This window comes from Corvus cornix, chromosome 1, assembly GCF_000738735.6.
Source record: "Corvus cornix cornix isolate S_Up_H32 chromosome 1, ASM73873v5, whole genome shotgun sequence".
NCBI classification, from domain to species: domain Eukaryota; kingdom Metazoa; phylum Chordata; class Aves; order Passeriformes; family Corvidae; genus Corvus; species Corvus cornix.
The window spans coordinates 40,644,044-40,657,118 of NC_046332.1; the positions used below are offsets into that span (position 1 = coordinate 40,644,044).

The 13,075-nt window shown below is 36.6% G+C and overlaps 1 protein-coding gene across 1 annotated transcript in view; it reads right to left on the bottom strand.

The window, feature by feature from the left end:
* The window catches only part of TRPC6 (transient receptor potential cation channel subfamily C member 6), an 81,196-nt gene that overhangs the window by 7,789 nt on the left and 60,332 nt on the right, over nt 1-13,075 (bottom strand). The window contains exons 5-9 of the mRNA XM_039564814.1: nt 11,263-11,476; nt 9,246-9,473; nt 7,609-7,873; nt 6,586-6,781; nt 5,074-5,277 (exon numbers count right to left, since the gene is read on the bottom strand). Of these exons, the coding sequence (XP_039420748.1) occupies nt 5,074-5,277; nt 6,586-6,781; nt 7,609-7,873; nt 9,246-9,473; nt 11,263-11,476 (1,107 nt within the window). The remainder of the gene's footprint in view (nt 1-5,073; nt 5,278-6,585; nt 6,782-7,608; nt 7,874-9,245; nt 9,474-11,262; nt 11,477-13,075) is intronic.

A 13,075-nucleotide genomic window follows, 5' to 3' on the forward strand; every position in this document is an offset into this window, starting at 1 on the left:
GAATATATATTAGAAAACAATCATATCAAAATGTTTTAACTTAAACTAGGTATCTGATTTATAATAAAAAATAATGGCTAGTGAATTCACACAATCACTATGTAATCACTATGTTTTTCAGGATTTTAGAACTAATAATACTTTCTTGGGCCTCACCTTTAACACTGGGTTAAAAGAGGAAAACAATCTTCTTGCTATTTCAGCTCCTGGATTTCTCATGCACCATTTTTGGAAAAAATACAGTAGAATAAGAGGAAGGTCATGCTTCCTCTGCAGCAACAGAGGGAAGTTGCCTTGGGTAAAGCTGCTCTAGGCTGTGAATTTGGGCTCCAGCTGTGTGGCTGGTATCCCAGCACTTCTGGATCTCTGACTCTGCAGCTGTGATGCCATCCATGATCCTGTTACTTACCAGTTTATACACAATCTACAAATTCATTTATTTTCCTTAGGTATTTTTTAGTATTTACTATGTATTTTATTATATATTTTAAAAGCAATTTTTCATGCTGGTTACCAGTTTCAAATTTATTCTACATTGGTTCACCTCAAAAGTTAATCCATTGCTTAATTACAATTTGATTTTCACTTGAAAAAGCAAAATTGGTAATATGTAGTGAGATGAGTTAAGACACTGCAAACTTGTAAAACCAGGCTCAGCGTAACGCCTTTATCTTAACCTTCACCCTTCAGCACATTTTAAAAGAGAATAATGTATTTTTAATTAGCTACAGAGCGCATCTTGAAAGTTGGCTGGTAAACCAGGAGTCTGTAACTTCATTAAATCTTCTTACGTGTACCAGCAGCAGGACACAAGCTCTATTGTAAATTGCTGAATGACCACTAGGTGGCAGAGATTGCCAAGATTTCATTATAACATCTAATAACATTTTAAAACTCTCTTTAAGCTCTCTTTAAACTCTCTTTCAACTTCCTGCCTACGTCTTTTTTCTTTTTCCAAAATTAGTACTAGAGTACACTCAGCCTGTCACATTGATGACTGACCTAGAATTCGTATTTTTAAGTTAACATTTATTGAACATGAGCAACCAGAGGGGAAATGATATAAATTAAATAAAACAATGATATAAATCCTAAGAAAAAAATTATCCTCCTAGAGTGTTGTGTGAAATATGAAATGCAGGGTATGTGGATCACTGCTCTTTGAAAACACTTTCATCTTTAAACTTCCCTCTCATATCGTCATTCTCTAGTATTACTTAAAACTCAATGCAATCAGAATAGTAATGTAATTATTGTAGCTGTTTTGTTTAGCACTTTATTAATGTCTTAAATCAGAAGCTGCTGTCAACTTGCAATTCCAAAAAACTGTATGTTCTTGGATCAGAAGGGAGGGTTCCCAGAAAATGACTCAGTTTGTGCTCCTATAACCAGACATCATTTGTGCAAATTTCAGAAACACGGTTTTAAACTATGAGAGTTAAAACTAACGTATTTTTTTTGTTTGAGTGGGGACTTAAAGCTACTTCAGTAGATAGTTGTCCCTTACTTCTTTTCTGAAAGGCCATGTTTTAAGGACAAAATTTAAATATATCATCTGTCACTGCTGATTTTTAGCTCAGGAAGATGAGCAAGTTCTGTGACACCTGAACAATAAACTTTATCAATGCCAAGGCAATTTTTAAATACAGAATAAAAGTCAAAGTAGGAGTTTTTTTAAACTCTCCTTCTTCTTCATTTATTTCTCTCTTTTATTGGTTTGAGTTTCTCACTCAATGTTTAAAATGCCAATTCTAGCTTGCAACAGGAAATCTATGGATTTTATTCAACAGCCTGAAAGAAAACATCTTCACAGTCTTTAGTATTGTATTTAGATATGTCTCAGGAATTTAATTTCTGGTGTACTACACTTTGAACACAGCTATGTAAATTACTTGCTGTGTAGCACTGACAACATCTGGCTTTGTTTGCTGCCAACAATAATCAGGGCAGAGCTGGATCTAGGAGCAGAATTTCCCTCATTCCCAGCCTAGCTCTTGTCTTTACACTCACTCTGAAGCTGCTGCTGCTTTTGCACTGAGAAAATGCAGGCTGTGCAGCAGAACAACCCACAGGCTGGGTGTGAATCAGTAACCTCAAGCGTGCATTAACATTGTTGGGCACTGCAATGCAACGTCTTCCATCAGTAAACTTTTACTGTCCTCCCAGGTAGGACTTGCATCAGAACCACCTTCTATCTTCCTAGGCACAGTGTGGCAACTGGAATGGTCTGGGGACAAGACCTTGCAGCAACCCTAACTGCAACACAAGCTACTTCAATAGTGGCAAGCCCTTCCTGAATTGGCCTCAATACCCAGATAAGCTACCCACATTTTACTAGCACAAACACAGCCATCAAGCCTTGGGTCTGGTCTTGCCAAATCTTTCCTTATTTTGCACAGCTCATTTTATTGATAGTAGCTCCCTGCACAGGTAGCTTCTTGTTCAGCAGTCACACCAGCACCAACCTGCTCAGCACTAAATGAATCAAAAGTCAAAATCCCAAAAGCCTGAGAGTGCCTTTGAGAAGATGCCATGACAGCCTCAACAATAATGAATCATCAACAGTGGATCAAAAAGTAACACAAAACCACTTTAGCTACTTTTTGGAAGTGCGCAGGGCGGCAGTATCTCATAGATTCAGATAAAGTCAGCTCCACAGCATGTGGCAGTCCAAAAGGTAAGTAAAAATGTAATCATATGCCAATATCTGCTGCAAAATGCGACTCAGACGCTTTACGTTTTTCAACATAAAAGCTTTTTCTTTTTTAATTTGATTTGCAGTTTTATAGCTGCTTTGACGGGGGAGTAAGCACATTTCATTTAGCATTAGTTACACTACAATCTGCAGTGAGTGTAAAGCATTAATATTTGAAGACTTAAAATTAATTCAGGGTTAGGAAAAAATCTGATAAACAGTGTTTGCATCCTTACAGCTCTCTTCCAGAGGGACTGCTGTAAAAGCTGACAAACCTGTTACTGTTTTATAAAGAACTGGTAATTATTACACTTTGCACCTTTCTAGAAACATGAATTTCTAAGTTTGAATGGAATTATAAAAATATATCTTCTTTCCTTAGGCTGTATAAATGGGACTTTTAAGAGTACCTGTTTTGTGGGAACATAACTTTCATGCTAAAAAGTCTTTAAAACAGGCTTGTAACCTACTTACATGCTTTGTAAATCCACAAATTAGGTGAATTAGAGAAAGAACCATTGGTTGTTTTCCACCATCACTCAATTTTAAGTTCATATGCATCTCCTTGAATGCGCAATATTTCAGTGATGACTTTATCACTCACAAAGGTTTTAAAATCAAGTTGCATCAAGAAGCTTGATGAAAAGTTTTGCAAATGTCAGTAATTAAAAGCCTGAGAAAATGCAGTATCATTTCTGTCAGGTCTTAAATACATTAGGATTAGATTTCCCGAATAAAATGAAGTGAGATCTGTGAAACACCAGAAAAATTTCTGGTAATAGAGATGAGACATTTGAACTTAATAACGATTTTGACTTTGGTGACAGTGTTTGTAATGCCTATGTTTGTTTTCATAAACTGCTATAAACTTAACCAGAGGCACAGGGTTTTCCCCCAAAACTCCATTTCTTCCTTCTAGAATTGCGAGCATTTTTTCCTTTTGTACTCTTCAGCTGATAAGTGTGAAAAATGTGCTGGTAACATTCGTGACAGAGAACTGACAGACCCTTGTAAATTCTTTACTGGTCCCCAGTCTAATGACTAATGGCTCTTGACTACAGACTCAAGAACTCCTAAACTTGAACAGCCCTCTGCTCTGACCACAGCCCATTTTAACAAAGATCCTACCACATTTAAATTTTCACAGAAGAAAATTTTTTTCTGCCACCATGACAAATCCTAACTTTCTTTTTTTTGGTGTGTGTATGTTAGCATATGCTCACCTTTCTACCCACTGCATCTGATCAGGTGCCTTGCATGACTCTTCTTCCCTAACATGTCACAATAGGGCTAGAATAGTGCCAGTCTTTACATTTACAATACCACCTAACAGTCCATGTTCTTCTAAAGCAGTTGATTTGATTTATACCAAGACAGTGCAGGAAAAAATACACTGACTACAAACCCTTTAAGCACGTCCAGTGAATCAACTCAAGTGCTTTTTACTGCAGCTGTGCAAGTAAAACAGGTAACAAAATATTTCACAATAAAAGCAAGGTGGATTTTCAGTGGAAGCAGAGACAGGCTACCAAGGGGGAACTTAGAAAATGCCCAGGCATAGGAGGGTGGCATTAGGAAGGACAAAGCTCTCCTTAAGCTGACATTTGCAAGGGCAGTAAGAACTTCTACTGCTACAACAGCAAGGCAGACAAGGAAAATGAGGGCCTACTGCTCAGTGGGGAAAGGTATTTAAATGACAGTGGATGAGGGTAAGAATGAGGGACTTGATGTCTTTTTTGCCTCAGGCTTCATCACAGTCTCTCAGGCCTCTGTGCTTAGCGAATGAATTCAAGGAGACAAGGAAGAACTTGGCCCAGGCAAGTCCAGAGTGCTACATCCACAGGTAGCTACATCTGAGAGAGCAGACCAACACCTTGCAAATATGCTATCATCTCTGAAAGACCATGGATACTGGGAGAGGTCCCCAAAGGCTGGAGAAAGGCATCAGACCCATCTTCAAAAAAGGTCAAAACTATGATCTGAGCAACACTGGGCCACTCAACCTCCCTTCAGTAACTGGCAAAATAATGGAATGAAAAATGAAACCTCTTGGAGCACATGCAAGAACAGATGGTGTCTGGAAAAAGCATGTATGCGTTTCCGAAAAGTAAAATCTGTCCGGCCATCTAGACGGCATTCTGAAATGAAATGACTTGCAGATTAGAGAAGAGCAGGAGATGTCTTTGGACCTGAACTTTAGCAGGGATATTTACACTCAATTCTGTTCTATTCTATTCTATTCTCCCACATTAGTGACTGACTCAGTACGAATGAAATATGTTGGAAATTAATGGGTAAAGCAGGGCAACAATAAAATTGAAGTTAAAATTGGCTTTATCTTCTAAAATTAGCAGTCAGTATACACAAGATAAAATTACCTCGTTCATCTCTGCGTCTTCCTGAAAGCTTTTCTTTTGGCACAAAAATGGTTTAGATATACATTTTTTGATTCTGATTAGAAGATACAGCAAAGATTTTGGGCTTGGCACTAGGTTGAAGGGTACTGGAAGAGTTCTCCCTTCTTCAAAGTAGGAAAACCAAAGTTTAGCCCTTGCAAATTTCCATTCTACATCAGCATCATCCTGTAAAACAGAAACACAGCTGTTAATACACTGTTAATACCACTTCGACTGTTGAAGATGCTCTAGCTAAACATGTGTGTTTCGAGTGTAACTGGCTGAAGTTACTCTCAAACAGATCAAGATCTATGAAAATCAAAATTTAAATTAATGGAACAGTTCTTATTAATCCATTTAAAATAATGCAATTGCAGAAGGACAGAATGGATTTAATTTAAACATTGTTTATTCCAGAGAGAGTGCTAATAGTCTGCAATACAGGATCATAATGACAGACTCCATGAATAGTCTATAGACTTTGTTAACATGAAGTTTAAAAAGTTAGGTGATTCTTACCTAATTCCTTCCACTTGCTGGAGTATATGATTAAACCAGATATCCTATCATCCCCATGGTTTATGTTTACCATTTATGATCACCAAACCACTCTATTCCTCCCTGTAAAGTTTAAGAGGGTTTTCTGCAGAAAGGACTGACATCAGTTCAAGGTTGTGACTCAATACTGCTGTACCTGTTTTTAGAAGCTCTTTTGTCCAATCACTGTATTCTTAATGCTCCAAACCTGATAGGTTTGCTCTGTGGCCTCCTGAGTCAGAAGAGTGTGAACCTCCCTAGACAATGTGTTGCTCCTGCTCAAGCGGGACAACACTACAGCCCCCAACCAGAGCCCAGACCCGGGTACCAGAGTGGAGTCAAACCTGAGTCTGCTGCTTTGGCAAGGGCATCCCCTGGGGAAGTCTGGGATGGCCTAGCTCCTGGAGATTTGCTTACTTTTTCTCTAAACAGTGGTAATGATTTAGCCCTCTGTTTTACATGGAATGCAAAAGTTCATTATGATTTTCAGTAGCCCTGCTGATTACTTTGCTAAGTGAAGTTTTGTTCACTGCAGAGGTCTAGAGCAACACTTGTTTCAATGAAAGAATACAGCATGTTGGAGACTTGCTTGCAAGGTCGAGGCATAGGAAAGAGAACATCCTCGCAGCAAGAAGGACACTTCTCAAGTAATTACAAATGAGGCAAATGAAGGATTCACACCATGTAGCCCATACTCTTCAGGACACATAACACAGTTCAGCAGTAGTTTCTTATTCCAGTCTGGTTATTACTACTGCAAGCACATGCAGCTAAGTAACTGCCAGGTATTTTATAATAAAAATGAACAGTGGAATTCATATTTTCTTCTAATATATTCCAAAAGCCTTTGTGGTACTTGTCTTAAATCAGATGTCAACATGAAAATTTTCCAGGAGCTTTAGACAATTAGTTGTAACAGTAAATAGGGTGATATTTCATTATAAATGGACTTTTTACCTCAATTTCCTGGAATGAACTGTTGATCATTGCGATAAGCATGTTCAGTAAGACGATGACCATGGTAACATTATAGACTCCATAAAGAACATAACCAATATTTTCAATAAATTTGTGTTTATAATTGATCACAACTGATTTAACTTCTGAGAGTCCAAATATAGCCCAGAACAATGTTTTGAAACTTTCTTCAACACTAAAAGGAGAAATTGGACCAAAGCATTTGTTATTGAAGGAAAGCTGTATATTCTTATTGTAGCAATTGCCAGTTATCATTTTTATACAGTGCACAAATTTTTCCATTATCATAATGTTGAACTCCACCTCAGTGCATAAAAGCAGACTGTCTAATTTCATGGGTACAGGCTGTTTCATAACACACGATTCCTAATGCTTAGGACTGACAATAAAACCATCTGATTCATATTAGATGGTTTTAGGAATCATATATCCATCGTCAAAAGAATATTACAACAAATCGCTTGTTACCTACTTTCATCTACATGCTACAAGCTTGCTGTTAATGTGGAAGTAAAAAAAAAAAATTAACCTGTAAATACTGTATTCAAATTGCACCACTAGTTCACTTACTATGAATTATTTCACCACTGATGTAATAAATATTCTGAAACTATGAAGTAGACAAAATATCTGATGGCAAATCATCAATTTTCAAAAAAATGAGTCTTATGGACCATAGTCTTCCAGTCGAGTATTTACTATTCCACAGTTCCAGGGTAAAGCCATAGTGTGGCAATAGTGATATATTTTTTTTCAGGTTAGTTCATTTAAATATATGTATTTCTCTAAACCAGTTTATAAATATACATAAACATAAGTCCAAACCTCTGAGGTACTTTTTCATATCTATCTCTATCTGTTGGAAGACATATTTTCCCTCACTTTGATAAAGAGATCTCAGTTCCCCACATCCAAAAATACAGTAGCATTGCAAAGAACATTTAGGATTTTATTGAGTTATTGTTAAGAAACAAAAGTTACAGTTTAATCAGTTGTACTTACGTTGTGAACGCTTCATTTTGTTTTGCCCCCAGATAGTAGGAATAGAGATTAAACATGCCTATCATGAAAGCCACAAACACCATGATAAATATCACCATAAACTTGAAGATGTCTTTCACGGTTCTCCCAAGTGATATCTGCAGTGGTCCAAAGCTTTCATTAGCTGGTAAGATGTAGGCTATCCGTGAGAAACTTAACACCACTGCAATTGCATATAGCCCTTCAGAAATGATCTGAGGATCAGACGGATCCCAGTTTATTCTGGCTGAAAACAAAAGATGAGAATTCCTGTCAGTATTTCAGCAGAACATGTAATCATCTATGGGAGGTCTTTTTGGACCACCTGCTGCCTCTGCTCTAATGTAGCCCAGGATACATTAGTTCTTTGCTGCACATGCCCATTGCTGGCTCATGTTCAACCTGGTATCCATCAAGTTATGTTTGCTACCCTATGAAAAAAACTGGCATTAAATATTCACTATTAATATTATCCATACACAGACGCTCTCTAAGCAGACTTCAGTGTACATGCATACATAAAAAAATGCCTTAACTAATTGCTTTTAGGACTTATGTGAAATTTGTAACTTTCCAGTAAAATTTATAAGACTACAATTTAATGTGTTTCAGAATATAGACATTTTAATTATTCTGCTTTTCTGTAGTCTGGATAATGCAAAAATGCAAACATCTCAGAAATAAGTGTCTGAAGCACAGAATAGAGATAGAAACTGATGTAATTCAGTATCTAGAGAAAATAATTAATAATGGTAAGAAAGATGTGGTGGTGTTCAGAGTGAACACAAGCCAACAGTGCTTCATTTTTTCTCATGTGGGCAAAATAGCTTCTAGAGTTTCCCAAATATGCCAACCAAGTTTAACATTTTTATCTCTTACTAGTAAAGAGAGTGGATTGAGAAATATTAAAGAAATAGAGTCTCTGAGCAAATAATATATAAAAGATATATTGGCTTTGCTGGCAAAGCAGGTTTAAGAACTTCTTGCATCTTATTTTTTAGTTCTGTCCCTATGTTACAGTACATTCCATTCACAGTTGCACCACCACAGACTGGTTTGCAGGACAGTATTGTGTAATTGAACAGATTAAAATGATCTAGAAAAGGGGTGGGTGACAGTGAGTTATTGTGATATTAGATAATTTCAGTGCCTGCTGTCTAGAGCAGTCTACAAAAAGATGTATAAGCACAGCCAGGGGATCTATGATCAAATAGTAGAGTCACAGAATGACACAGTATGCTGAGTTGAAAGGGACCCATGAGGATCATCAAGTCCATCCTCTGGCCCTGCACAGCACCATCCCCAAGAGTCACACCATGTGCCCGAGAGCACTGTCCAAACACTTCTTGATCTCAGACAGGCTGGTGCTGTGACCACTTTCCTGGGGAGCCTGTGCCCAGCTGGTGATGCTGTGCCCTGATGCACCCCAGGACACACTTGGTCCTCCTGGCTGCCAGGGCACTGCTGACTCATGTTCAACTTGTCATAGGGATAAGAAAGAGAAGGACTGGGAATTTCTTCAGTACTACATTGTGAAACTACGGTATTGGGACCTATTAAAAGAAAATCAGTTTGTGTTGGCCCAAGAAGTAAATCTTAGTCATGTGCAATCAACTCACCCAAGGTGTAGTATTTTATGTTGGGCTCCAGTGTTGGACTTGTCAGATCTTTCATATTTGCATCAACGATGTTCTGGGCTCTGGATGCATGCCAAAATGCCATAAACCTTGCTATGAATGATGCTGCAAAAATTGCTAACATACCAAAATCAAGCATATTCCATAACTCAAAGAGGTATTCCTTTGGACCTTGAGACCAAATTTCTTTACACTCAGACCATATCATGCCTGTATACGATAGAACAGAGAAAACAGTGCGTTCTTTATTCTTCACGCTTGTTTTATATTTTTATTATATACAGGACATGCTCGTGGTTGCAGTCAAAATCAAAAGAATTTTGATCAGTGGGACTTCAAACACAAAACTAAATCCTTGGACCTGTTAATTCATATAAATTCCAAGACTACTTTCTCATCTGAGTAACAATAACAATCTTTCAGACTGCTTTTTGCTGTAAAACTACAAAAGCTTTCCAAGAGAGGAATGGGATTTGAGTATTACTATCTGTTACAGACACAGAAAGAGATGAGAAAAGCAGAAATGCTCTGGCATGATCATATTTAGCTTTACCACTAAAGCAGAGCTCACAATTTCTTGTTTGCATTACCCTGGGTATAGTCCCTCTTACTGAAATTGAAAATATATGTGACAAATGAGCATGAAAGTAAGACTCAGACCTAATGCTTCTTCAATAGGACAAAGGTATCTGTTTGAGTCCTAACTACTGTCCCTTTGTAATAAAATAATAGTACAGTATCAGCTTATGACAACTTTTTGTATTGTGAAAATTCTTTTTTTCTGAGATAAAAATTATATGACTATGAAGTACATTTCTAGGATTCTAAAGACAGTTAATAACTGAACAGAATAACGTCACTAATTTTTACACTTGTCAAATTGAAGGCACTTTTCATAATTTTCAGATAAGGACAATAATAATGTCAATTACAGTAGCTAAATTCAGTGTCACATCTGTATGCATGAATCAATTTTTCATAAACTGTCTTATGCATGACACGGATATAAAAATAGATTAAATTAGCAAACTAGAACTTCAAACTGAGAAATTATTATTTACTTCTTTATTACCAGATGAAAATATTGATATTTATAGACTTTGGAAATCTAAGTGCCATATTATTCCTAAAAAACACAATTATAGCAATTTATAAACAGCTTTACAATTAAATACATACATTTATGATCTCACACTGGGATCACAAAAGCAAAGTATTTTAAATATAGAAGCTATTGAATGGATAGCTTGAATTAAACTCTCACATATTACTGACTTAACTAGCAACCAGACCCCAGATCCTTAAAATACATGAGCATCTAAATCCTACTGGAATAAAAGGGAGTAGACTTGTAAATAAGAATCTGACAGCTAAAATATTTTGGAAGGTTTGTGCTCAGGTTCTAATTCTGAGTAGTCCTACATCACTAAGTTGGATGGGTCAGCTCAAAGTACTACTCATAGCACTCATTTCATTCCCGTGTTGAGATGGAAAAATCTACCACTGAATCTTCAGGGATCTATATTCTTCTCTTTTGTCACTAATATATTCAGCAAAACACTATTAGTTCTGCAAGCATGCTTGCAAAATAAGAGAATTCTAGCAGAAAGAGAACACTGGACACAAAAAATCTTGGCTTCTCATGTAAAAATCTTTCGCCTTGGAAGCTCACACTGTGACTGGACACCCCCTCCCCCCCCCCCCCCCAGAAAAAAAGACAACTGGTGGACACTTTGCTTTGATATTCATAAAACTGAATTCGTCATATTCAGATAATATAAATTTCACCTAAATACTTAGTCTGAATGTTTGTGATCAACTAGACACATATGAATCCTGCTGACATCCAATAAAAAACACAAGGCCCATGTGGGAATGCAGACAGCTGAATAAACTCCCTTTGCTGAAATTTTTACACAAAACATTAATAGGAAATGTTACAATTGGGTTCAGCTTCACTTGAAATCATAGCTAGACAAATTTAAGCAACGATTTTTACCTATTACCCAAGAAATAATGAGCATCTCCATCCATGAAAAACAGGATGTTTTCATCCTAAAAAGCTGTTTTACATTGTCTGTTGTTTCATTAGGTCGGAGTTTGGTGCCGTCAAACCTGTCAGCTGCATTCATGACAAGCAGACCGAGAAAAATGGTGAAAGAGGCTGCATGGGCTACAAACTTCATAAATGGTCCACGCATTATCCTCCCCAGCTGCAACAGAGAGTAAGAAACACAAGGATATTGCACTGACTGACTCCAAATAAAATTTATATAAAAAGAGCAGTAACACAGATAATCATATGTTTCAGTAATACAAAGCAACAAATATCTGAGAATGTTTGTATACTAGGATGCCCTGCTCACAGTCATCCTTAGAAGTTTCTACTGATTTGCTATTTTCAGAGGAATAATCTACCAGTTTCAGTTAGGATATCAGTGATAGAATAACAGCAAAACTGAAACAAAAAAGCATAAAATATATAATTTAACTCAGCGATTTGAAATAATACTGTAATTATTTTGTGGCATCTATGTCTACTATAGATAATCAAGAGAAAAATTTATTACTGTTGTTGAATTTCTTAATGCTAGCCAGCTTCACTGTGAGACAAGACAGAAAATAAGATTTTGACACACGTACTAAAAGGATTATCACCATGAGTGAATTATGGAGAAAAGAATTCCATTTCCTGACTGATGTGATACTCAATTTAGCAGTTATTGTGCAGTTTTCCCAACTTATTTTCTTTTTTTAAAAAAGTCGTGACACCTCAAAAGGTTAAATTTGTGGTTCTGTAGAGTCTTAATTTCCTCCTGACTAATACAATGGAAAAGTTCTCAGCTTTGTAATGACTATGAAAAACTTAAAAAATGGTTTAGTGCAACACTTTAAAAACCTAAAGGTTCCTTGCACATTCACAGAAGGTTGAACTTTTAGCAATTCTTTACTTTATTTTTGAAAGTGCTTGTATTGATATTAAGAGTCTTAGCTTGTCCACTTATCTGGCAGCTGCAGAAAAGTACTTTTTAATTTCAGACGGACTGTATTTGTATATTACCAATAAATCATTGAAAAAGGAAAATAACAAGTAGGTAAGTCACTGCTATAGCAGAAAATCAATTACTGAAATGTGTGAAATGTGTCTCAAAGCATGTTTTAAGAGAAAAGTACTCATAAAACCCCCAGTCACAATACCAAAAAATGAAAATAATGTAACTGATTTTATTGTCTAGACTGAAAGAAATTTAAAACTATGGCAAAACTTAAAAGATGCCTTTCTCATCTCAGAGAACAATAAAAAAAAAAAAAGAGCCCAGTCCTCTCTTTCAACCTTCCTCTTCCCCTGAAATCATTGTACACACACAGGATTCAACTGCTAGAATTGCGGATCTCATACTGCAACATCTTGAACAATCCTCATAGGAGGCTATTTGCTCCCTCTAACATACTGTCAAGGGAAATTTTCCATTAGTGTCCACTGAAAATGGATACTGGACAACTGAAACAGAGGTTTAACACAAAGCTCAATGAGGTCAGAAATTGCAACCCATCTTTATTGGAAAGGTTTTCCATACTACATATAAACCAAACCAGATATATTTGTAGCACTTAATCCCAGACAGTGCATCGCAAGAGAATGCAGGGCAGGTTGTGTAACTGCTTTGAAGACCTCACGAAATATGACTGTTAGCACTGTCTTGACTTTTATCTATATATTTTTAATAATGAAAAAGAAAATTGCCTTTGAGGTAGTTGGAATCAACCCACAGCTTGAACTTAGTTTAGCTCTGAATCAATGGCAAGTGAGT